Here is a 23,973-nt window from a genome sequence, read left to right as displayed (position 1 = left end):
AACACACCATCCCCACTGTCAAACATGGTGGTGGCAGCATCATGGTTTGGGCCAGCTTTTCTTCAGCAGGGACAGGGAAGATGGTTAAAATTGATGGGAAGATGGATGGAGCCAAATACAGGACCATTCTGGAAGAAAACCTGATGGAGTCTGCAAAAGACCTGAGACTGGGACGGAGATTTGTCTTCCAACAAGACAATGATCCAAAACATAAAGCAAAATCTACAATGGAATGTTTCAAAAATAAACATATCCAGGTGTTAGAATGGCCAAGTCAAAGTCCAGACCTGAATCCAATCGAGAATCTGTGGAAAGACCTGAAAACTGCTGTTCACAAATGCTCTCCATCCAACCTCACTGAGCTCGAGCTGTTTTGCAAGGAGGAATGGGAAAAAATGTCAGTCTCTCGATGTGCAAAACTGATAGAGACATACCCCAAGCGACTTACAGCTGTAATCGCAGCAAAAGGTGGCGCTACAAAGTATTAACTTAAGGGGGCTGAATAATTTTGCACGCCCAATTTTTCAGTTTTTGATTTGTTAAAGTTTGAAATATCCAATAAATGTCATTCCACTTCATGATTGTGTCCCACTTGTTGTTGATTCTTCACAAAAAAATAGTTTTATATCTTTATGTTTGATGCCTGAAATGTGGCAAAAGGTCGCAAAGTTCAAGGGGGCCGAATACTTACGCAAGGCTCTGTATGTAATACAAAAAATAACAAGGTAGAACAAAAACACAAGAAATAAGAAGAATACAAGTAGTAAGTAAGCACACTCTCTATACAGGGTCAGTCAGTTCTAGTACCATATTTACAATGTGCAGGGATACTGGAGTGATAGAGGTAGATATGTAAGGTGACTAGGCATCAGGATATATGATAAACAAAGTAGCAGCAGCGTATAAGATGATTGTCTGTGAGTGGGTGTGCGTTTGTGTAGAGTCAGTATAAATGTATGTGCATATTATGTGTGTGTGTGAGCAAATTATATAGTGAGTGTTTGTGTGTATGTGTTGGAGTGTCACTGTGTGTGAGTGTGTAAGGACAGTGAGTGTGCATAGAAAGAAATACAAATAAAATACAAGGGTCAACCCAAAAAGAGAGCGAGAGAGTGAGAGAGAGAATAGTTCATTGCAAGGTCAGTATGAAGAGAGGAAGAGAGGCCTTAATTATTCTGTACTGCAGCTCTATAATCGCTCCTCAATTATTCTGCACTGCAGGTCTATAATCGCAGGTTGGCTCAGTATAGTACACCTGCTTGGTGATTTTGATTGACAGGCTCACTTCAATGCACAACGACACCACTACAGTTCCGTTCGAATGGGCTATACCTCAGGAAATTACGTCAGTGCAGAGAATAATATGGCGTCTGCAATGGCTATAGACTTCATAGACAAACAGTATTTTGACATCCAGTTAAAATAACGACAAATTGAAGCCGCAGGGGGATTCTAAATGGACGATAAGGAATCTTCGGCGATGCTTTTTTATTGTCCTTTTTCTTGATCTCGGCTATAAACCCGCAGCCCATGTCAGAAGGAGCCAGGTCTGTCTGGTCGAAGAGGGGTTGTGGGGACTCGCAGCGCCGAGGTGAGAGACATTTTATTCTGCTAAACTAGCTGCTAGGTAATTCCACGGGATGTCGTGAGCTACCAGTCACTGTTATTCGTGACCGTTATATTTGAAGAGTTTAGATTGCAATTCAGTGTGTATTGCCGTTAGCAAGTTGGATAGCTACATTGACTATCAATTTGACACTCCTGTCATGGCCTTGCGTGGAAAATAATCAAGCTGTGATTCCCTCGACTGCGCGAGCTCACTGGTTAAACTCAGAGTTTACAAAATAAATGACTGGTTTAGCTAACGTTAGTTTGCTAGCCAACACGATTAGATCAAAGATTACATGGTGAGTCTATAGACGTGTTTTTGAGTCAATTAAATGCACTAGCTAAATTACAATCATGATTTAATTCATATAATTTTTTTTATTTCTAGCTAGGTTTGAAGTACATCAGTTTTTTTCTCTCTCTCTGTCCCTCTCTCTCTGTGTGTGTCTGTCTTTAGATCAGGGCAAACATAAACAAAGGAAATGTGAGCGTCCCCTCAGCATGCTGTCAGCTAAACTCGAGACTGGCCTCGAGGCCCCCAAAAGGTACCATCTCCATGACAACCATAACATCCATTCCAGGGGAAAATGAATGTCCCCTTTCATTAAAGCCACGGAAGTTCCGACTGCGATACTGCATGCATTGTTAGCAAAAAACAGGAACCCTCCATTTTAGTGAATGGAAAAATGGCAATCATCTTGTAAAGATAATGCAGAAGATAATCATGGTACCAATAATTGCTTCTAATACATGTTCTGAAACATATTATTTTTTAAAAATCGCACTCAGAAAAAGTTAAAAATAATTGAGTTGCTAATGGTAGGCCATCATTGTAAATAAGAATTTGTTTTTATTAACTGACTTGCCTAGTTAAATAAAAAAAACAGTACCCCTGTCAGCCCTCAACGGGAGTTTCTCAATGAGGGGCAGTACTGAGCTAGCCTGCAACGTCACTTCCTGGAGTAGCTCAAACTGCGAATGTTAAGTCCCCACGAGACACCGTCTTAGCACATTGAAGCCACATTAAATCAGTTATCAAAGACAGTACAGTATGAAGATAGGCAGAAACTGCTTCTCCAATAAAAATCCCTGATCACACGTGTAGGCGACGTCATGGTGACGTTGGCTAGCTAAGCTCATGCATAGAAACAGTCGTTCGCTCTGAACTACGCATGTGCAGGGCGTCAAATCAAAGCCACTCCTTCCATAAAAAGTTTTTTTTTACAAAAAATAAACGGTTGGAGTAATACTTAAGACGTTGGCTCGAATCTAGGTTGTGCCTTTTAGATTTTTTAATAATTTTTCACTTCCCTCATTGACTTCTCAAACCCCGGCCTGGTCTGTTTCGCAGGCGTTCCTGGAAGTCTCCCAATGTTGCAGCTCTGGGTTTAGAAACTCTGTGGTGCTATTGAGTCTTCATGTAGGATTGAATGGTGTCACGTGATCGATGACTTTAGGTGGTGGGCTGAGGAGCTGATTATTTGTGTATATGTTCCTCATACAAAGTATATTTCAACACTGTCTGCTCAGGCAAATTTGCCGAACAAATCAGAACTCCCGTACATACCCCTCATGATGAAGGCAGCCAATGGCCTGCTTCTATCTAGGATGTAAACGCAGCCTACACATATCGCATACCTTGCAATACAATCTTCTCTAAAAACAGCTGGGCAAAATGTATACAATGTGTGCTGCAATAAGATAACCAGGGTTTGATTATTTAATATATATCCGTCCGCTCTTTATATATATATAAATTAAATAATCAAACCCTGGTTATCTTATTGCAGCGCACATTGTATACATTTTGCCCAGCTGTTTTTAGAGAAGATTGTATTGCAAGGTGTATATATATGCCCAATTTCAATGTTCTCTCATTGCTTCATCCGAAACATGACCCGCCAAACCGCACTTCTTAACACCCGCCCGCTTAACCCAGAAGCCAGCCGCACCAATATATCGGAGGAAACACCGTTCAACTGATGACAGAGGTCAGCCTGCAGGCACCCGGTCTGCCACAAGGGGTCGCTAGAGCGCGATGAGCAAAGTAAAGCCACTCCAGCCAAACCCTCCCCTAACCCGGATGACACTTTGCCAATGAGACTCCGGATCATGGCCGGTTGTGATATAGCCAGGGATCGAACCCGGGTCTGTATTGACGCCTCTAGCAATGCGATGCAGTGCCTTAGACCGCTGTGCCACTCGGGAGCCCCTAGGTTTTGTTTTCTAAACAAGATGAGTTCTCAAATTTCACCATCTGCCCAATACCGTGGTGGGCATGCATAATGTTGGATGCATTGGAATAAAAAGTATGGAGGAGAATGATAAATGGTCTGCAGGATAATATAAAAAGCAGCTGGAAAATGAATGTTTTAGTTTTAAATACTAAATGTTCAGTGAATGGGAATAAATGTTGGTGGTTTAAATGATTAGCTTAACTTTCCTTCTGACCTTCTAAAAGTTGACGATGGCAAATACATGCCAATCCATTAATCTACTGCTAATTATGACTGAATGAGGAATGGTTCCCATAATGTACACTACCATTCAAAAGATTGGGGTCACTTAGAAATGTCCTTGTTTTTGAAAGACAAGCACATATTTTTGTCCATTAAAATAACATGAAATTGTTCATAAATACAGCGTAGACATTGTTAATGTTGTAAATGACTATTGCAGCTGGAAACGGAATATCTACGTAGGGGTACAGAGGCCCATTATCAGCAACCATCACTCCTGTGGTCCAATGGCACGCTGTGTTAGCTAATGAAAGTTTATCATTTTAAAATGCTAATTGATCAATAGAAAACCCTTTATCAATTATGTTATCACAGCTGAAGACTGTTGTCCTGATTTAAAGAAGCAATAAAACTGGCCTTTAGACTAGTTGAGTATCTGGAGCATCAGCATTTGTGGGTTCGATTACAGGCTCAAAATGGCCAGAAACAAAAGTCTTTCTTCTGAGAAATGAAGGCTATTCCATGTGAGAAATTGCCAGGAAACTGAAGATCTCGTACAACGCTGTGTACTACTCCCTTCACAGAATGGCGCAAACTGGCCAGAATAGAAAGAGGAGTGGGAGGCCCCGGTGCACAACTTAGCAAAAGGACAAGTACATTAGAGTGTTTAGTTTGAGAAACAGACGCCAAATAAGTCCTCAACTGGCAGCTTGATTAAATAGTACCCGCAAAACACCAGTCTCAACGTCAACAGTGAAGAGTTAGGGATGCTGGCCTTCTAGCAGCCTTTTTATCCGGCCAGGAGGAAAGAATGGAAGAAATGTAATTTGAGTATAGGAATGGGGTCCTTGGAGTCTCAGTACGCGTTCTCCTCTTTCAGGAAAAAGTTATATTCACACATCTGACCAAACATTCTCAGTAGCTTTAGTTCTAGGCCACGGCTTGGTTTGAATAATCTTTTGTATTGATTTTCAACAAACAGTTTTGATGAACAATTTAATTTTGGGTTTGTCGTCCAGGTGATTCAGAGAAGGGCGTTGTTAGTTTCTCCCCGGACACAAGGGCCACTGTCCTCTGATTGGCTCGGAATACCCCCTCTGACATGCCCGTGGCCAATCAGAGGTGAGTGTGCAGTGTGTGTGTGTGGAAGTGAATAGTGTGTTTGTGCATGCATTTGTATCTGATTGTTTGTGGATGGGTTTGCTGCTAGTGTGTGACGCTTCCAACACACCGACAGAGTGATTGTATTTTGGTACACCAGAATTACATTAATTTCCAATGAAACACTACATTTGCCTTGCAGCATTGTGTTGCAGAGGCAGTTGCAGTGCGTTCAGTGTGGTGCATACTATCGAACGTATGCATCAAACTCTATGTGTAGACGGCTTGACAGAAATGGTCGCAGAAGGTGAATGTTGAAATGTTGTTGCACACACATCCCGATGATGCTGCGTACTATTTAGCTCAAAGACGCTGTCGGGGTGTTCGAAGCGTAAGCGCGCGCGTGTGTGTGTGTGTATGCACGCAGCACCCATTTCTGTGTGGGTGTGTATTTCAGTGCCTGTGTGTGCGAGAGCTGAACTGCTGAGGTGTGAATGTTGAATGTTCTTGACGTCATTCCAGAGACCGTCTTACACACACGTGTTAGAGAGAAAAACAGCATTGTGTTTGGTCTGTAGTGTGACGGATCCCTTTTGAGTGACATAGTTTTTCTAGTCTTTCATCGGTCTGTGGTTGAACGGTAAAGCATTAGTACTGTCATACTACCAGTGTGTTATTGATCCCTCTCCTTACTGGAGGTAAGTGTTATTAAGCTCATCCCTCCTCCTCCAGGTGTGTGATGTCGGGGGGGGAGGTGGAGGTGTACCTGTCCCAGGTTCATGATGGAAGCGTGTCCTCAGGGTTCCGGGCGCTGTACGAGGAGAGGCTCCTATTGGACGTCACGCTGCTGATAGAGGAACACCACTTCCATGTTAGCAACACACGCATACACACACACAGACACACATACATACACACATACACACACACACACACACACACACACACTTTCACTAACATGTAATTTAATGTTATCCCCTCCTCCAGGCACACAAGGCCCTGCTGGCGACCCAGAGTGACTACTTCCGGGTCATGTTCACAGCAGACATGAGAGAGAGAGACCAGGACAAGATCCACATGAAGGGGTTAACGGCTGCCGGCTTCGGCCACGTCCTGAGGTTCATGTACTACGGTTCACTGGAGCTCAGCATGGTCACTGTGCAGGAGATACTACAGGTAACACACAGACCTTTAACCCTCTGAGCCAGGGTTATTCAACCTGGGGACTGGGGCCCCCTAGGTGTCCGTGGAGGTACTGTAGGGGGTACGCAAAAATATATTTTTAAAAGTGATTTTATTCCCCCACTGTTTTTATGAATATCGCAAACAACAAGAGAATAAATACATTATGAATTACGTACATACAGTAGAAAATATAAGAACATCTTCTAATGACATCAACTTTATTTCTCAACTCCTAATATTGAGCTTATTACTCATTGGAGCTAATTACACTCACTGGAGTATGTGACATTGAAAAAGAACCTGCTAGTAAGTCGCGGCAACTTCTTGGACCTACATTTTTTCCAGCACATGGCTAACCTTTGTTTAACCAGTTAAACAGCTGCTATTAGAGAAAATGTGTCTGAAGTGACCTTTCTAGCTAATAGACTGTTAGAGGTTACATTAAGAGTACATTTTATTTTATGAGACAATATACAAACTTTTAAAAAAATATTTAAAAAATGTAGTAAATGTATTTATTGGTTTTCTTTTTTAAAGAGGAATGAAAATGTAAGCGTTTTGAAGGTTGTTTACTGATTTGGACATCTAAATTGGACGATTTTTAAGGTTGTCATACGGTTTGGGGTGGGGTTGCCAGAATGTCTTACAAAACAAATGGGGTTCCCAGAAAATCAGCCAGACAAAATGGTGTCCGCGCTGAAAACGTTACTTGCGCCAAATACAACAGGTGTAGACTGTGAAATGCTTACTTATGAGTGCTTTCCCAACATTCCAGTGTTTAAAAGTAAGAAACATTTGCCAAATAAAAAAGGAAATGGTAACATAACAATAATGAGGCTATATACAAGGAGTACCGGTACCGAGTCAATGTGCAGGGAGGGATATGTGGTAGTTGAGGTAATACAGTATGTACATGCAAGTGGGGTAAAAGTGACTAGGTAATCAGGATAGACAATAAAGAGTAGCAGCAGCGTATGTGAAGAGTGTGTGAGTGTGTGGCGTCATTATGCATGTGTGTTGGAGTGTCAGTGTAGTGAGTGTGAGGGCCCATGTCAAATATTTTCGGCCTCTTGAGGGGGAAGATGCATTGGGGTGCCTTCTTCATGACTGTTTTGGTGTGTTTGGACCGTGATAGTTCCTTAGTGATGTGGACACAGGAAGTTGAAGCTCTCGATCCGCTCCACTACAGCCCCATCGATGTGAAAGGACCTCCGTTTCCTCTAGTCCACAGTTTGTCTTGCTGACGTTGAGGGAGAGGTTGTTGTCCTGACACCATAATGCCAGGTCTCTGCCTATAGGCTGTCTCATTGTCATCTGTGATCAGGCCTACCATCGTTGCATCGTCGACAAACTTAATGATTGTGTTGGAGTCGTGCACGGCCACGCAGTCGTGGGTGAACAGGGAGTACAGGATGGGAGTAAGCACGCAGCCCTGAGGAGTCCCTGTGTTGAGGATAAGCGTGGCGGATGTGTTGTTGCCTACCCTCACCACCTGGGAGTGGCCCGTCAGAAAGTAAGCAGGTATAATGTTTAGGTCCAGTATAGAGAGCATTTTACACCGGGCGTAGAGTTACGACCAGTTGTGTAAAGTACTTAAGTAAAAATACTTTTAAGTACTACTTAAATAGTTTTTGGGGATATCTTTACTTTAATATTTATAATTTTGACAACTTTTACTTTATTACAGTCCTAAAGAAAATAATGTACTTTTTACTCCATACATTTTCCCTGACACCCAAAAGTATATTTTGAATACTTAACAGAACAGGAAAATGGTCCAATTCACACACTTATCAGGAGAACATCCCTGGTCATCCCTACTGCCTCTGATCTGGCAGACTCACTAATCACACATGCTTCATTTGTAAATTATGTTGGAGTGTGCCCCTGGCTCTCCGTAAAAATAAAATAAAAACTTGTAAATTGTGCCGTTTGTGCTTAATATAAGAATTTGAAATTATTTATACTTTTACTTTTGATACTCAAGTGTATTTTAGCAATTACATTTACTTTTGATACTTAAGTATATTTAAAAAAAAACCTTTTACTCAAGTAATCTTTTACTGGATGACTTTAACTTGAGTCATTTTCTATGAAGGTATCTTTACTCAAGTATGAAAATTGGGTACTTTTTCCACCACTGCTTATGACCAACTGGTGCAACTGGCCCCAGCTGACTAAGATCTGTCACTGTCTCCTCACCCTCTAGGCTGCCATGTACGTCCAGCTGACTAAGATCTGTTACTGTCTCCTCACCCTCTAGGCTGCCATGTACGTCCAGCTGACTAAGATCTGTCACTGTCTCCTCACCCTCTAGGCTGCCATGTACGTCCAGCTGACTAAGATCTGTCACTGTCTCCTCACCCTCTAGGCTGCCATGTACGTCCAGCTGACTAAGATCTGTCACTGTCTCCTCACCCTCTAGGCTGCCATGTACGTCCAGCTGACTAAGATCTGTTACTGTCTCCTCACCCTCTAGGCTGCCATGTACGTCCAGCTAACTAAGATCTGTTACTGTCTCCTCACCCTCTAGGCTGCCATGTACGTCCAGCTGACTAAGATCTGTTACTGTCTCCTCACCCTCTAGGCTGCCATGTACGTCCAGCTGACTAAGATCTGTTACTGTCTCCTCACCCTCTAGGCTGCCATGTACGTCCAGCTAACTAAGATCTGTTACTGTCTCCTCACCCTCTAGGCTGCCATGTACGTCCAGCTGACTAAGATCTGTCACTGTCTCCTCACCCTCTAGGCTGCCATGTACGTCCAGCTGACTAAGATCTGTCACTGTCTCCTCACCCTCTAGGCTGCCATGTACGTCCAGCTGACTAAGATCTGTCACTGTCTCCTCACCCTCTAGGCTGCCATGTACGTCCAGCTGACTAAGATCTGTTACTGTCTCCTCACCCTCTAGGCTGCCATGTACGTCCAGCTGACTAAGATCTGTCACTGTCTCCTCACCCTCTAGGCTGCCATGTACGTCCAGCTGACTAAGATCTGTCACTGTCTCCTCACCCTCTAGGCTGCCATGTACGTCCAGCTGACTAAGATCTGTCACTGTCTCCTCACCCTCTAGGCTGCCATGTACGTCCAGCTGACTAAGATCTGTTACTGTCTCCTCACCCTCTAGGCTGCCATGTACGTCCAGCTGACTAAGATCTGTTACTGTCTCCTCACCCTCTAGGCTGCCATGTACGTCCAGCTGACTAAGATCTGTCACTGTCTCCTCACCCTCTAGGCTGCCATGTACGTCCAGCTGACTAAGATCTGTTACTGTCTCCTCACCCTCTAGGCTGCCATGTACGTCCAGCTGACTAAGATCTGTTACTGTCTCCTCACCCTCTAGGCTGCCATGTACGTCCAGCTGACTAAGATCTGTCACTGTCTCCTCACCCTCTAGGCTGCCATGTACGTCCAGCTGACTAAGATCTGTTACTGTCTCCTCACCCTCTAGGCTGCCATGTACGTCCAGCTAACTAAGATCTGTTACTGTCTCCTCACCCTCTAGGCTGCCATGTACGTCCAGCTGACTAAGATCTGTCACTGTCTCCTCACCCTCTAGGCTGCCATGTACGTCCAGCTGACTAAGATCTGTCACTGTCTCCTCACCCTCTAGGCTGCCATGTACGTCCAGCGGACTAAGATCTGTCACTGTCTCCTCACCGTCTAGGCTGCCATGTACGTCCAGCTGACTAAGATCTGTCACTGTCTCCTCACCCTCTAGGCTGCCATGTACGTCCAGCTGACTAAGATCTGTCACTGTCTCCTCACCCTCTAGGCTGCCATGTACGTCCAGCTGACTAAGATCTGTCACTGTCTCCTCACCCTCTAGGCTGCCATGTACGTCCAGCTGACGGAGGTGGTAGAGTTCTGCTGTTCCTTCCTGCTGTCTAAGATCTGTCTGGAGAACTGTGCCGAGGTGATGAGACTTCTGGAGGACTTCAGCGTGGGGGTGGAGGGCGTGCAGGAGCAGCTCGACAACTTCCTGCTGGAGAACTTTGTTCCTCTGATGAGCAAACCTGACTTCCTGCTCTACCTCAGCCTGGAGAGACTGCAGGTGTGGTGGATGAACTGACTGGCACCCCTTAGTTAACTCTGTGTGTACCTGAACAGTGATGCTTTGAGCTCTTTAAAACAGGTGGTGTGTGTGTGTGTGTGTGTGTGTGTCAGGCGTACCTGGACAGTGATGCCCTGAGTCGGTTCCCAGAGATAGAGCTGTATGAGTCTGTCCAGGCCTGGCTCCGACACGACCGCCGCCGCTGGAGACACACAGACACTGTCGTCCAGTCTCTACGCTTCTGCCTCATGACCGCCGCTAACGTCTTCGAGAAGGTAGGGCGCACACAAATACTGTTACACGGTACACCGGTACTACGGTAGTATCACGGTACTGATGCTTATGATACCAACATTTTAGAGTACCATAGTAATGTTTCATATGATACTACCAAGTTTTTCAGCCCTACCGATCTAAAGAACCTGCTGGCGCCTGTTATAATATGTTTATAAAGTCAGTTGAATTGAAGCAACATTGACTAGTCTCTGGTATGCACAGGTCCAATGATATCCACTTCACTTTCATGTGTATATCACGTGTTGCAGCTGTAATGAACCAGCCCCATCCCCTACCTGCCCTCACTCGCCTGCTTCTCTCCGTCAGCTCTTCAGATCCCCTACCTGCCCTCACTCGCCTGCTTCTCTCCGTCAGCTCTTCAGATCCCCTACCTGCCCTCACTCGCCTTCTTCTCTCCCTCCGCTCTTCACATCCCCTACCTGCCCTCACTCGCCTGCTTCTCTCCGTCCGCTCTTCACATCCCCTACCTGCCCTCACTCGCCTGCTTCTCTCCGTCCGCTCTTCACATCCCCTACCTGCCCTCACTCGCCTGCTTCTCTCCGTCCGCTCTTCACATCCCCTACCTGCCCTCACTCGCCTGCTTCTCTCCGTCCGCTCTTCACATCCCCTACCTGCCCTCACTCGCCTGCTTCTCTCCGTCCGCTCTTCACATCCCCTACCTGCCCTCACTCGCCTGCTTCTCTCCGTCCGCTCTTCACATCCCCTACCTGCCCTCACTCGCCTGCTTCTCTCCGTCCGCTCTTCACATCTCCTACCTGCCCTCACTCGCCTGCTTCTCTCCGTCCGCTCTTCACATCCCCTACCTGCCCTCCCTCGTCTGCTTCTCTCCGTCCGCTCTTCACATCCCCTACCTGCCCTCACTCGCCTGCTTCTCTCCGTCCGCTCTTCACATCCCCTACCTGCCCTCACTGCCTGCTTCTCTCCGTCCGCTCTTCACATCCCCTACCTGCCCTCACTCGCCTGCTTCTCTCCGTCCGCTCTTCACATCCCCTACCTGCCCTCCCTCGTCTGCTTCTCTCCGTCCGCTCTTCACATCCCCTACCTGCCCTCACTCGCCTGCTTCTCTCCGTCCGCTCTTCACATCCCCTACCTGCCCTCCCTCGTCTGCTTCTCTCCGTCCGCTCTTCACATCCCCTACCTGCCCTCCCTCGTCTGCTTCTCTCCGTCCGCCCTTCACATCCCCTACCTGCCCTCAATCGCCTGCTTCTCTCCGTCCGCTCTTCACATCCCCTACCTGCCCTCCCTCGTCTGCTTCTCTCCGTCCGCCCTTCACATCCCCTACCTGCCCTCACTCGCCTGCTTCTCTCCGTCCGCTCTTCACATCCCCTACCTGCCCTCACTCGCCTGCTTCTCTCCCTCCGCTCTTTACATCCCCTATCTGCCCTCACTCGCCTGCTTCTCTCCGTCCGCTCCAAGCTCATCTATTCCGCCGTCAGTTTTGAAAAATATAATTTAGCCGTGATGGCGAGCGGAGATGCAGACCCAGACTCTGAGTCTTCTGTTGTTAGAGTTGTACATTTGTTATTTTGGAGCAGCGCGCAAAGCGAGCAGTGTTGACACGTTGTATAATTGAATTGCCTGTTCTAACCAAGAGCACAGACCAGTCTGAATAGACTTTGAAAGCTCACTGTCATTCAGGCACTGCGTGTCAGAGAGGGGCACCACTTGGCGACAGGCATGCTGTACAGCAAAGACAACGGTTAAAAACATATGACCCATATTACAGGAGATGCCTTTCTTTCTTTGTATCAGAATTCACACACAAAAGGCTTACCTGTGATTTGGAGGAATGGGAGGAAGGAGTATACATCAGTGGTGAAGGGAGGATGGATCATAATAATGGCTGGAACGTCACAAATGGAATTGTATCAAACACATATAAGCCATGTGTTTGATATATATATATATATATATATATATATATATGAGACATCCTCCTCCCTCATGTGGTACCCTTCCTGCAGGCTCATCCTGACATGACCCTCCAGCATACAATGCCACCAGCCATACTGCTCGTTCTGTGTGAGATTTCCTGCAAGACAGGAATGTCAGTGTTCTGCCATGGCCAGCGAAGATCCCAATCCCATTGAGCACGTCTGGGACATGTTGGATCGGGGGGTGAGGGCCATAAAAGTTCCCCAGAAATGTCCGGGAACTTGCAGGTGCCTTGGTGGAAGAGTGGGGTAACATCTCACAGCAAATCTGGTGCAGTCCATGAGGAGGAGATGCACTGCAGTACTTAATGCAGCTGGTGGCCACACCAGATACTGAATGTTTCTTTTGATTTTGACCCCCCTCCCTTTGTTCAGGGACACATTATTCCAGTTCTGTTAGTCACATGTCTGTGGAACTTGTTCAGTTTATGTCTCAGTTGTTGAAACTTGTTACAGTGCCTTGCGAAAGTATTCGGCCCCCTTGAACTTTGCGACCTTTTGCCACATTTCAGGCTTCAAACATAAAGATATGAAACTGTATTTTCTTGTGAAGAATCAACAACAAGTGGGACACAATCATGAAGTGGAACGACATTTATTGGATATTTCAAACTTTTTTAACAAATCAAAAACTGAAGAATTGGGCGTGCAAAATTATTCAGCCCCTTTACTTTCAGTGCAGCAAACTCTCTCCAGAAGTTCAGTGAGGATATCTGAATGATCCAATGTTGACCTAAATGACTAATGATGATAAATACAATCCACCTGTGTGTAATCAAGTCTCCGTATAAATGCACCTGCACTGTGATAGTCTCAGAGGTCCGTTAAAAGCGCAGAGAGCATCATGAAGAACAAGAAACACACCAGGCAGGTCCGAGACACTGTTGTGAAGAAGTTTAAAGCCGGATTTGGATACAAAAAAAATTCCCAAGCTTTAAACATCCCAAGGAGCACTGTGCAAGCGATAATATTGAAATGGAAGGAGTATCAGACCACTGCAAATCTACCAAGACCTGGCCGTCCCTCTAAACTTTCAGCTCATACAAGGAGAAGACTGATCAGAGATGCAGCCAAGAGGCCCATGATCACTCTGGATGAACTGCAGAGATCTACAGCTGAGGTGGGAGACACTGTCCATAGGACAACAATCAGTCGTATATTGCACAAATCTGGCCTTTATGGAAGAGTGGCAAGAAGAAAGCCATTTCTTAAAGATATCCATAAAAAGTGTCGGTTAAAGTTTGCCACAAGCCACCTGGGAGACACACCAAACATGTGGAAGAAGGTGCTCTGGTCAGATGAAACCAAAATGGAACTTTTTGGCAACAATGCAAAACGTTATGTTTGGCGTAAAAGCAACACAGCTCATCACCCTGAACACACCATCTCCACTGTCAAACATGGTGGTGGCAGCATCATGGTTTGGGCCTGCTTTTCTTCAGCAGGGACAAGGAAGATGGTTAAAATTGATGGGAAGATGGATGGAGCCAAATACAGGACCATTCTGGAAGAAAACCTGATGGAGTCTGCAAAAGACCTGAGACTGGGACAGAGATTTGTCTTCCAACAAGACAATGATCCAAAACATAAAGCAAAATCTACAATGGAATGGTTCAAAAATAAACATATCCAGGTGTTAGAATGGCCAAGTCAAAGTCCAGACCTGAATCCAATCGAGAATCTGTGGAAAGAACTGAAAACTGCTGTTCACAAATGCTCTCCATCCAACCTCACTGAGCTCGAACTGTTTTGCAAGGAGGAATGGGAAAAAAATTCAGTCTCTCGATGTGCAAAACTGATAGACATACCCCAAGCGACTTACAGCTGTAATCGCAGGCAAAAGGTGGCGCTACAAAGTATTAACTTAAGGGGGCTGAATAATTTTGCACGCCCAATTTTTCAGTTTTTGATTTGTTAAAAAAGTTTGAAATATCCAATAAATGTCGTTCCACTTCATGATTGTGTCCCACTTGTTGTTGATTCTTCACAAAAAAATACAGTTTTATATCTTTATGTTTGAAGCCTGAAATGTGGCAAAAGGTCGCAAAGTTCAAGGGGGCCGAATACTTTCGCAAGGCAATGTATGTTCATACAAATATTTACACATGTTAAGTTTGCCGAAAATAAACACAGATGACAGTGAGAGAACGTTTCTTTTTTTGCTGAGTTATATATCACACACACACACACACACACACACTGATACTGTTGCAAGATGAAGCAGTCTGCCTTCCTCTATGACATCGCCTCTGACTAATTCGTCCTCTCTCAGGTGAAGACGTCAGAGTTCTATCGTTACTCTCGACAGCTGCGTCAGGAGGTGGACCAGGCTCTCAGCTACTTCCACGACGTCAACGAGCAGCCACTGGTCGAGACTCGGTCCAACCGCATCCGCTCGGTCCGACCGCAGACTGCCGTGTTCAGGGGCATGATCGGACACAGCATGGTCAACAGCAAGATCCTACTGCTGCACAAACCCAAGGTACGTTCCTGCTGCCGCACAGACCCAAGGTACGTTCCTGCTGCCGCACAGACCCAAGGTACGTTCCTGCTGCCGCACAGACCCAAGGTACGTTCCTGCTGCCTCACAGACCCAAGGTACGTTCCTGCTGCCGCACAGACCCAAGGTACGATCCTACTGCCGCACAGAGACAAGGATACAGCCGCAGGGTTCTGTGTTGGTACCAGAGGGGTACCAAGGCTCCTACTGAAGAGCTACTGGGTGTTGAGACTTGTTACAGCCATGCTCTAATATGTCAGGTTTAATGTCTATAATGTAACATTACACACTCATTATACACATTATACACTTCTCTATAATGTGTCTGTTTGTCTATAATGTATGTCTGTTTATAATGTATCTAGATCTATAATGTGTCTGTTTTATTGTTTCTATAATATCTACAATATCTAATGTGCCTACAATATCTGTCTATGATTTGTATAATATGTATATAGCTGTGTTAAAAAAATCAATATTTAACCCTTATTTAACCAGGTAAGTTGACTGAGAACACATTCTCATTTACAGCAACGACCTGGGGAATAGTTACAGGAGATGAATGAGCCAATTGTAAGCTGGGGATGATTAGGTGACCATGATGTTATGAAGGCCAGATTGGTAATTTAGCCAGGACACCAGGGTTAACACCCCTACTCTTACAATAAGTGCCATGGGATCTTTAGTGACCACAGAAAGTCAAGACACCCGTTTAACGTCCCATCCGAAAGACGGCACCCTACACAGGTGTCACTGCCCTGGGGCATTGGGATCTTTTTTTTAGACCAGAGGAAAAGGTGCCTCCTACTGGCCCTCCAACACCACTTCCAGCAGCATCTGGTCTCCCATCCAGGATCAATCCTGCTTAGCTTCAGAAGCAAACCAGCAGTGGGATGCAGGGTGGTAATACCCATACTAACATACTGTATACTACATACTTAATGAATACATACTATTTCATTTTAGTTTACTGTAAACAAACAGTGTATTTTCAGTTGAGTGTACTAGCTCTTCGCCTGTCTACTGGAAGTTGATGCTGTTGCTATGCAACTTCTTTCTAGCTTGTTAGCATGTCTAACAAATTACTAGATGGACATCTTACAACTTCATTAACAATGTCCATTGAAAACGCACAACGATTACACCACTTCCCATTTTCTGAAGAATTGAATTATGGGCCCTAAAAGCACGGAAATAGTGTCCACAGTTTGTATACTGCATATTTTGGCGAATGTAGTACGACATCCGGGAACTTTTAGCATACTGACTATATCCATATTATGACCAACGAGCATACTGACTATATCCATACTATGACCAATAAACATACTAACTATATCCATACTATGACCAATGAGCATACTAACTATATCCATACTATGACCAATGAGCATACTGACTATATCCATACTATGACCAATGAGCATACTGACTATATCCATACTATGACCAATGAGCATACTAACTATATCCATACTATGACCAATGAGCATACTAACTATATCCATACTATGACCAATGAGCATACTGACTATATCCATACTATGACCAATGAGCATACTGACTACATCCATACTATGACCAATGAGCATACTAACTATATCCATACTATGACCAATGAGCATACTAACTATATCAATACTATGACCAATGAGCATACTGACTATATCCATACTATGACCAATGAGCATACTAACTATATCCATACTATGACCAATGAGCATACTAAGTATATCCATACTATGACCAATGAGCATACTGACTATATCCATACTATGACCAATGAGCATACTGACTACATCCATACTATGACCAATGAGCATACTGACTATATCCATACTAACTATATCCATACTATGACCAATAAGCATACTGACTACATCCATACTATGACCAATGAGCATACTAGCTATATCCATACTATGACCAATGAGCATACTAACTATATCCATACTATGACCAATAAGCATACTGACTATATCCATACTATGACCAATGAGCATACTAACTATATCCATACTATGACCAATAAGCATACTAACTATATCCATACTATGACCACTGAGCATACTAACTATATCTATACTATGACCAATAAGCATACTAACTATATCCATACTATGACCAATAAACATACTAACTATATCCATACTATGACCAATGAGCATACTAACTATATCCATACTATGACCAATAAGCATACTAACTATATCCATACTAACTATATCCATACTAACTATATCCATACTAACTATATCCATACTAACTATATCCATACTATGACCAATAAACATACTAACTATATCCATACTAACTATATCCATACTAACTATATCCATACTAACTATATCCATACTAACTATATCCATACTATGACCAATAAACATACTAACTATATCCATACTATGACCAATAAACATACTAACTATATCCATACTATGACCAATGAGCATACTAACTATATCCATACTATGACCAATGAGCATACTGACTATATCCATACTATGACCAATGAGCATACTGACTATATCCATACTATGACCAATGAGCATACTAACTATATCCATACTATGACCAATGAGCATACTAACTATATCCATACTATGACCAATAAGCATACTGACTATATCCATACTATGACCAATAAGCATACTAACTATATCCATACTAACTATATCCATACTAACTATATCCATACTAACTATATCCATACTAACTATATCCATACTATGACCAATAAACATACTAACTATATCCATACTAACTATATCCATACTAACTATATCCATACTAACTATATCCATACTAACTATATCCATACTAACTATATCCATACTAACTATATCCATACTATGACCAATAAGCATACTGACTATATCCATACTATGACCAATAAGCATACTAACTATATCCATACTAACTATATCCATACTAACTATATCCATACTAACTATATCCATACTAACTATATCCATACTATGACCAATAAGCATACTAACTATACCCATACTAATTTTACGTCACAAATAGTGCGATTAGTATGAGTATTCGAAAACGGCTTGTGTCTATAATGTCTATAATGTGTCTAATGGCTATAATGTGTATAATATGTGTATAATATGTCGATAATGTGCCTAATGTCTGTCTAATGTATATATGTCAGTTTATAATGTGTCTATAATGTATATTTCTAATGTGTGTATGACCTGTCCGTAGGTGTGGTGGGAGTTGGAAGGTCCCCAGGTTCCTCTCCGACCAGACTGCTTGGCCATCGTCAACAACTTTGCCTTCCTGCTGGGGGGGGAGGAGCTAGGGCCTGATGGGGAGTTCCACGCCTCCTCTAAAGTCTACCGCTACGACCCCCGCCAGAACTCCTGGCTACGCATGGCCGACATGTCTGTGCCCAGGTCTGTACTTGTCACGTCCCAGGTGTGACATGGTTTCATGTTTCTACAAGATCTATTAGGTGTAAAGAAAAACGTTTTGTTTTTTGTGTCTTCACTTCAAGGTCAGAGTTTGCAGTGGGGGTCATCGGTAAGTTCATCTACGCGGTGGCTGGGCGGACGCGGGATGAGACATTTTACTCCACGGAACGCTATGACATCACGGCGGACCGCTGGGAGTTTGTGGATCCGTACCCGGTCAACAAGTACGGTCACGAGGGCACGGTCCTAAACGGTAAACTCTATATCACCGGAGGAATCACCTCCTCATCCACCTCCAAACAGGTGTGTGTGTTCGACCCGGGGCGGGACGAGGGGGGAGGGGTGTGTCTTTTCGACCCGGGGCGGGACACGGGGGGAGGGGTGTGTGTGTTCGACCCTGGACTGGATGCAGGGGGAGGGTTGTGTGTAGCAGGCTCTGCGGGAACAACGGACACACACAGGACGCGTTCAGCCCGCACCCCCCTCCTCCCCAACACACACACCAGCTGCTGGGAGAACAAGTCGAAGATGAATTACGCTCGCTGCTTCCACAAGATGATCTCCCATAACGGGAAGCTGTACGTGTTCGGGGGTGTGTGTGTGATCCTCCGGGCGTCATTCGAGTCGCAGGGCTGCCCGTCCACGGAGGTTTACGACCCTGAGACAGACGAGTGGACCATCCTGGCGTCAATGCCCATCGGGCGCAGTGGGCATGGCGTCGCGGTGCTGGACAGACAGATCATGGTACTGGGGGGCCTCTGCTATAACGGACATTACTCTGACTCCATCCTGACCTTTGACCCCGATGACAACAAGTGGAAGGAGGACGAGTATCCCAGGATGCCTTGCAAACTGGATGGGCTGCAGGTCTGCACTCTGCACTTCCCTGAGTACGTCCTGGAGCACGTCCGGCGCTGCAGCTGAGGTCTGGTTCAGTTCAGACCTTCAAGGTTTGGGAATGCCCCCCTTTTAAGACCAACTCCTCCTACAGGCCCCAGGCGTGGAGGTGGAGGATTGGTGTTTACAGGTGTGACACTAACACTCTCTAACACAGAAGCTTTTCAACTAGACACAGACTGAACTAAACATGCCATAGTAATCTGTCCACACGGGCAGAAAATTGAGCTTTGCTAGTGATCAGTGGTGGTGGGCAACTCAAGCTGATCTGTTTCAAAATAAGCTTTTCAGAAAAAGGGAAAAATTGAGAAGATTTTTCATGATTCAGCTGGTTTATTTTGGACTGAGGTCAGTTTCATATTGTTATTATGATTCCGTTTCAAGCCCTGTCTGACTGAACTAATAATGTATAAACCCTGGATGACTGACAGTGGGGCGCTGTATTGAAGCCATTTTGGGTGGGAAGCTATAGAAATAAATGTTTCAATGTCTACACGTTTTTTACTGGTATATTATAATATATGTTAATTATGTGAACTAAAAATACAAAAAAAAGTTTGATAAAAACATATTCCTTACAGTAAGTACTTTAGAGAGTACCAATGTTACTGTCCCCACTACAACAAGGAAATACTTAAATACATGTGATTTTGTAAATTTTATTGGCTAATTGATAGCATCAGCAATCCAGGGTTTATTCACGTCATTGGTCTGAACCATGTCTGTCTGTATGTCTCAACCATGCTGTGTCATGTTCATGTGATGTCATCTAGTCTCTCTGTAACCCTTTCTCTGATGCCGCTTTCAAGACAACTGGGAACTCGGAAATCTCCTACCTCTGACTTCAAGACGTGCGTTCAAGACAACTGGGAAATCGGGGCGGAGCGACCTCCGACTGGGGAAAAATAGTTTTGAACGGTCATCTAACTCGGAATTCGAAAGTCGGAAACTCTGGGATCATCTTAAAGCTCTGACTTTCCGATCTGAAGGTCACTGACGTCATGATTTGACCTTCCCAGTTCTCTTGAAAGCACCATTAGTCTGTGGAGCTGGAGTGTGTGTGTGTGTGTGATACATGAATGAGCAAAATATTAAAAAATATGCACTCATCATACTATTGGGATTGTGAGAAAGATGATCATGGTGATGATTTAGCGTTGTCATGACTACACTGCAATAACACTGTCCTGCTGACAGAGAGCCATGTAACAGTTCAGAGGTCAGGGATGACTGCAGTGTGAAGGTCCCCGTCTCTCTGGCAGTACTGTATGTAAGATTTCACTTTATTTATTGACGTTAACCATCTGCTCTGAGTGTTGCTGTGGCAGACGACGAGGGTGTGTTAGATGGTAGGAGTTGGCCACAGAAATGAACCAGAAACAACTTTTGATTCAAAAAAACTAAATAAGTTGATACAGAAAAGGAGTTAATATTAAAGATCAATTTGAAATAGGCTCAAAACTCCCAGTAACACATTAACTATTTTTGCTTGATCATATTTTGAGTGTCAAAGGTGATCTGGCTAACTTATGGATCCTACTTTGTAAAGCCCTACCCTGGCTTAGTCCTGTCTCTGTCTGTCTGTCTGTCTGTCTGACGGAGCCAGCTGCAGCATATGAACCTGCTCATCTCTCTCGTTCTTCTTTTAATGAACAACAATGAAAAGGGCTAAAGCACGGTCTTCTGCAGTTCTGTCTGTCAGCCATTTTTTTTGTATGTGTGTTTATGGAGATCCATCCACCACCAGCTAACTCTGTGTGATTGTGGTCGGGATGTTGGGTTGATGTGATTTGCCTTTCAATGGAGCATAGTCTTTATGATACTTTGAGAGATTGTGTCACTCTTTCTGATTCCACATTTCCCTCTTCTTTCCCTCCCTCCTTTCCTCTACCCAGCGTCCTCTTGCCTGCACTCACGGCTCTATTCAATCAAACCTGCAGTGCAGTATTTATGCAGTAGCATACAAACATGCCTTTTCCCCCAGTCAAAAAGTCACAGAGCGGTTTGTGGTACTGTATAAATACCAGGCAGACCCCCCTCACGGGCAGTGGCTCCATTTGACAGAATAAGATGTGTGCAGTAGTGTATAAACAGGGACTGTTAACATCACTAAGGCAGCTTAGATGTAATAAGGTATTCTGTCATCTCCCATCTGTGTCTTTGTCTATATTTTACATGTAAAAATGACTATCGATATCATGAACACTTAGGCCCAGTTGGTTTTCCAGACGGTAAACCTACTTCTGGACTAAAAAGCAATGCGCAATAGAGAATCTCCACTGAAAGTGGGTTTTTTTTTTGTCCAGGAATAGTATGCGTCTGGCAAACGGGCCAATATTATGCCAAACTTCAGTCTTTAAACAGCGGTTTCCCTCTGCTGGTCAACATGTGTATTAGTCCTGTTTTTATTTGGGACAGGGCTTGTCTGTCTGTCATAGCTCAGCATTTATAATCAGCCCTCAGTCTCAGTAGGATGAAATTATAGAATATTGTGGATAAAAACACCCTGTACGATGACTATTTCTAAAAGAAAAAATAAATCAGATAAACAATGTATTTACTATAATCTGAGTAGACACTGCTATTTCAAACACTTTGTAATTTATATCCAGAAATAAATGTTCATACTGTTAAGCTTTTCTGCTTTACTTGAGTGTTTTATTGAGTGTGTTGGCAGTGGTGTAAAGTACTAAATATACTTTAAAGTACAACTAGGTCGTTTTCTCTGTACTTTACTATTTCCATTTTTTTTATGATGTTTACTTCACTACATTCCTAAAGATAACACATGGTCATCCCTTTTGCCTCTGATCTGGCTGACTCACTAAACGCATGCAACTTTTGTAAATTATGTTGGAGTGTGCCCCTGTCTATCCGTACATTTTAAAAACAAGAAAATGGTGCCATCTGCTTTGCGTAATACAAGAAATATGAAATAATTTATACTTTTGATACTTAAGTATATTTACAACCTTATACTTTTACTCTAGTATTTTACTGGGTGACTTTCCCTTTTACTTGAGTATTTTTCTATGAAAGTATCTAATCATTTTACTCAAGTATGAGAAATGGGTACCTCTTCCGTCACTGATGCTGAAAAGTGTGTGCTCATCTGTGATGCTCACTATAGTTTGCTATCACCAGAAGTCGCTGTTGATGATCATCGTTCTACAATTGCGGAATCTGGTGTTTTTGTCCCTGTTCGACTTGCCCTACAAAAGCAGTCACCAGGAAGAGAAATATCAAACGTTGGGAAACTGGTAATGGTTAAACATTTATCTTGTATGATACATCCAGGTTATCTTAGAATAGTACAGACGTAGCTAATGGTAGAGTACAATATGACAACAGTAAAATACTGTTTAAAATAGGGATGCACAATATATCGGTGTACATATTGGAATCGGCCGATATTAGCTAAAAAATGCTGATGTCTAGTTTAACGCTGACATGTATACTTGTATAACATAGGTACATGATGTAATGACGCCACATGAATGTTGCGCTACAGGTGCAGCACAGCATTCCTAACTTAGCCCACAATGTTGGCTGTTTATTTTTTTTACCTTTATTTAACCAGGTAGGCAAGTTGAGAACAAGTTCTCATTTACAACTGCGACCTGGCCAAGATCAAGCAAAGCAGTGCAACACCAACAACACAGAGTTACATATGGAATAAACAAACATACAGTCAATAATACAATAGAGAAAGTCTATATATCCAGTGTGTGCAAATGAGGTAGGATAAGGGAGGTAAGGCAAATAGGCCGTAGTGGCGAAATAATTACAATACAGCAATTAAACATGAGTGATAGATATGCAGAAGATGAGTGCGCAAGTAGATATACTGGGGAGCAAAATAAATAACAGTAGTTGGATGGGCTACGTACAGGTGCAGTGATCTTTGACAGCTGGTGCTTAAAATTAGTGAGGCGGATATGAGACTCTAGCTTCAGTGATTTTTGCATTTCGTTCCAGTCATTGGCAGCAGAGAACTAGAAGGCGGCCAAAGGAGGAATTGGCTTTGGGGATGACCAGTGAAATATATCTTGGCGGCCTAGGAACAGCGGCCGAATGACAGCTTGAGGATTTGAACTTGCAACCTTTCGGTTACTAGTCCAACGCTCTAACCACTAGGCTACCCTGCCGCCCCAATATGAATATGAAGCGAGGGCCAGCCAACGACAGCGTACAGGTCGCAGTGGTGGGTAGTATATGGGGCTTTGGTGACAAAACGGATGGCACTGTGATAGACTGCATCCAATTTGCTGAGTAGAGTGTTGGAGGCTATTTTGTAAATTGCATCGAAAGTCAAGGATCGGTAGGATAGTCAGTTTTACAAGGGTATGTTTGGCAGCATGAGTGACGGATGCTTTGTTGCGAAATAGGAAGCCGATTCTAGATTTAATTTTGGATTGCTTAATGTGAGTCTGGAAGGAGAGTTCACAGTCTTACCAGACACCTAGGTATTTGTAGTTGTCTAAGTCAGAACCGTCCAGAGTAGTGATGCTGG

At 43.8% G+C, this 23,973-nt stretch overlaps 1 protein-coding gene across 4 annotated transcripts; it reads left to right on the top strand.

Annotated features, from left to right (window-relative positions):
• Positions 1–1,301: 1,301 nt before the first annotated feature.
• On the top strand, positions 1,302–22,094 carry LOC110489639 (kelch-like protein 15). 4 transcript variants are annotated; one of them, XM_036943792.2, is made up of 9 exons: positions 1,302–1,591; positions 2,066–2,153; positions 5,901–6,039; positions 6,156–6,344; positions 10,183–10,407; positions 10,521–10,682; positions 14,911–15,120; positions 18,355–18,545; positions 18,647–22,094. In XM_036943792.2, the coding sequence occupies exons 1-9, from the start codon at positions 1,531–1,533 to the stop codon at positions 19,485–19,487; spliced, it is 2,106 nt and encodes a 701-aa protein (XP_036799687.1). In that variant the 5' UTR covers positions 1,302–1,530; the 3' UTR covers positions 19,488–22,094. The 4 variants fall into 4 exon arrangements, with proteins under 4 accessions (XP_036799687.1, XP_036799691.1, XP_036799690.1 ...); XM_036943795.2 differs by lacking the exon at positions 2,066–2,153 and adding an exon at positions 5,087–5,189 and having other exon boundaries at positions 1,458–1,591; XM_036943794.2 differs by lacking the exon at positions 1,302–1,591 and adding an exon at positions 5,087–5,189.
• The last annotated feature ends 1,879 nt before the right edge of the window (positions 22,095–23,973 follow it).

Source organism: Oncorhynchus mykiss, chromosome 15, assembly GCF_057628025.1.
Source record: "Oncorhynchus mykiss isolate SJ-2025 chromosome 15, ASM5762802v1, whole genome shotgun sequence".
Lineage (NCBI taxonomy): Eukaryota > Metazoa > Chordata > Actinopteri > Salmoniformes > Salmonidae > Oncorhynchus > Oncorhynchus mykiss.
This window is presented reverse-complemented; position numbering and strand designations above follow the sequence as displayed.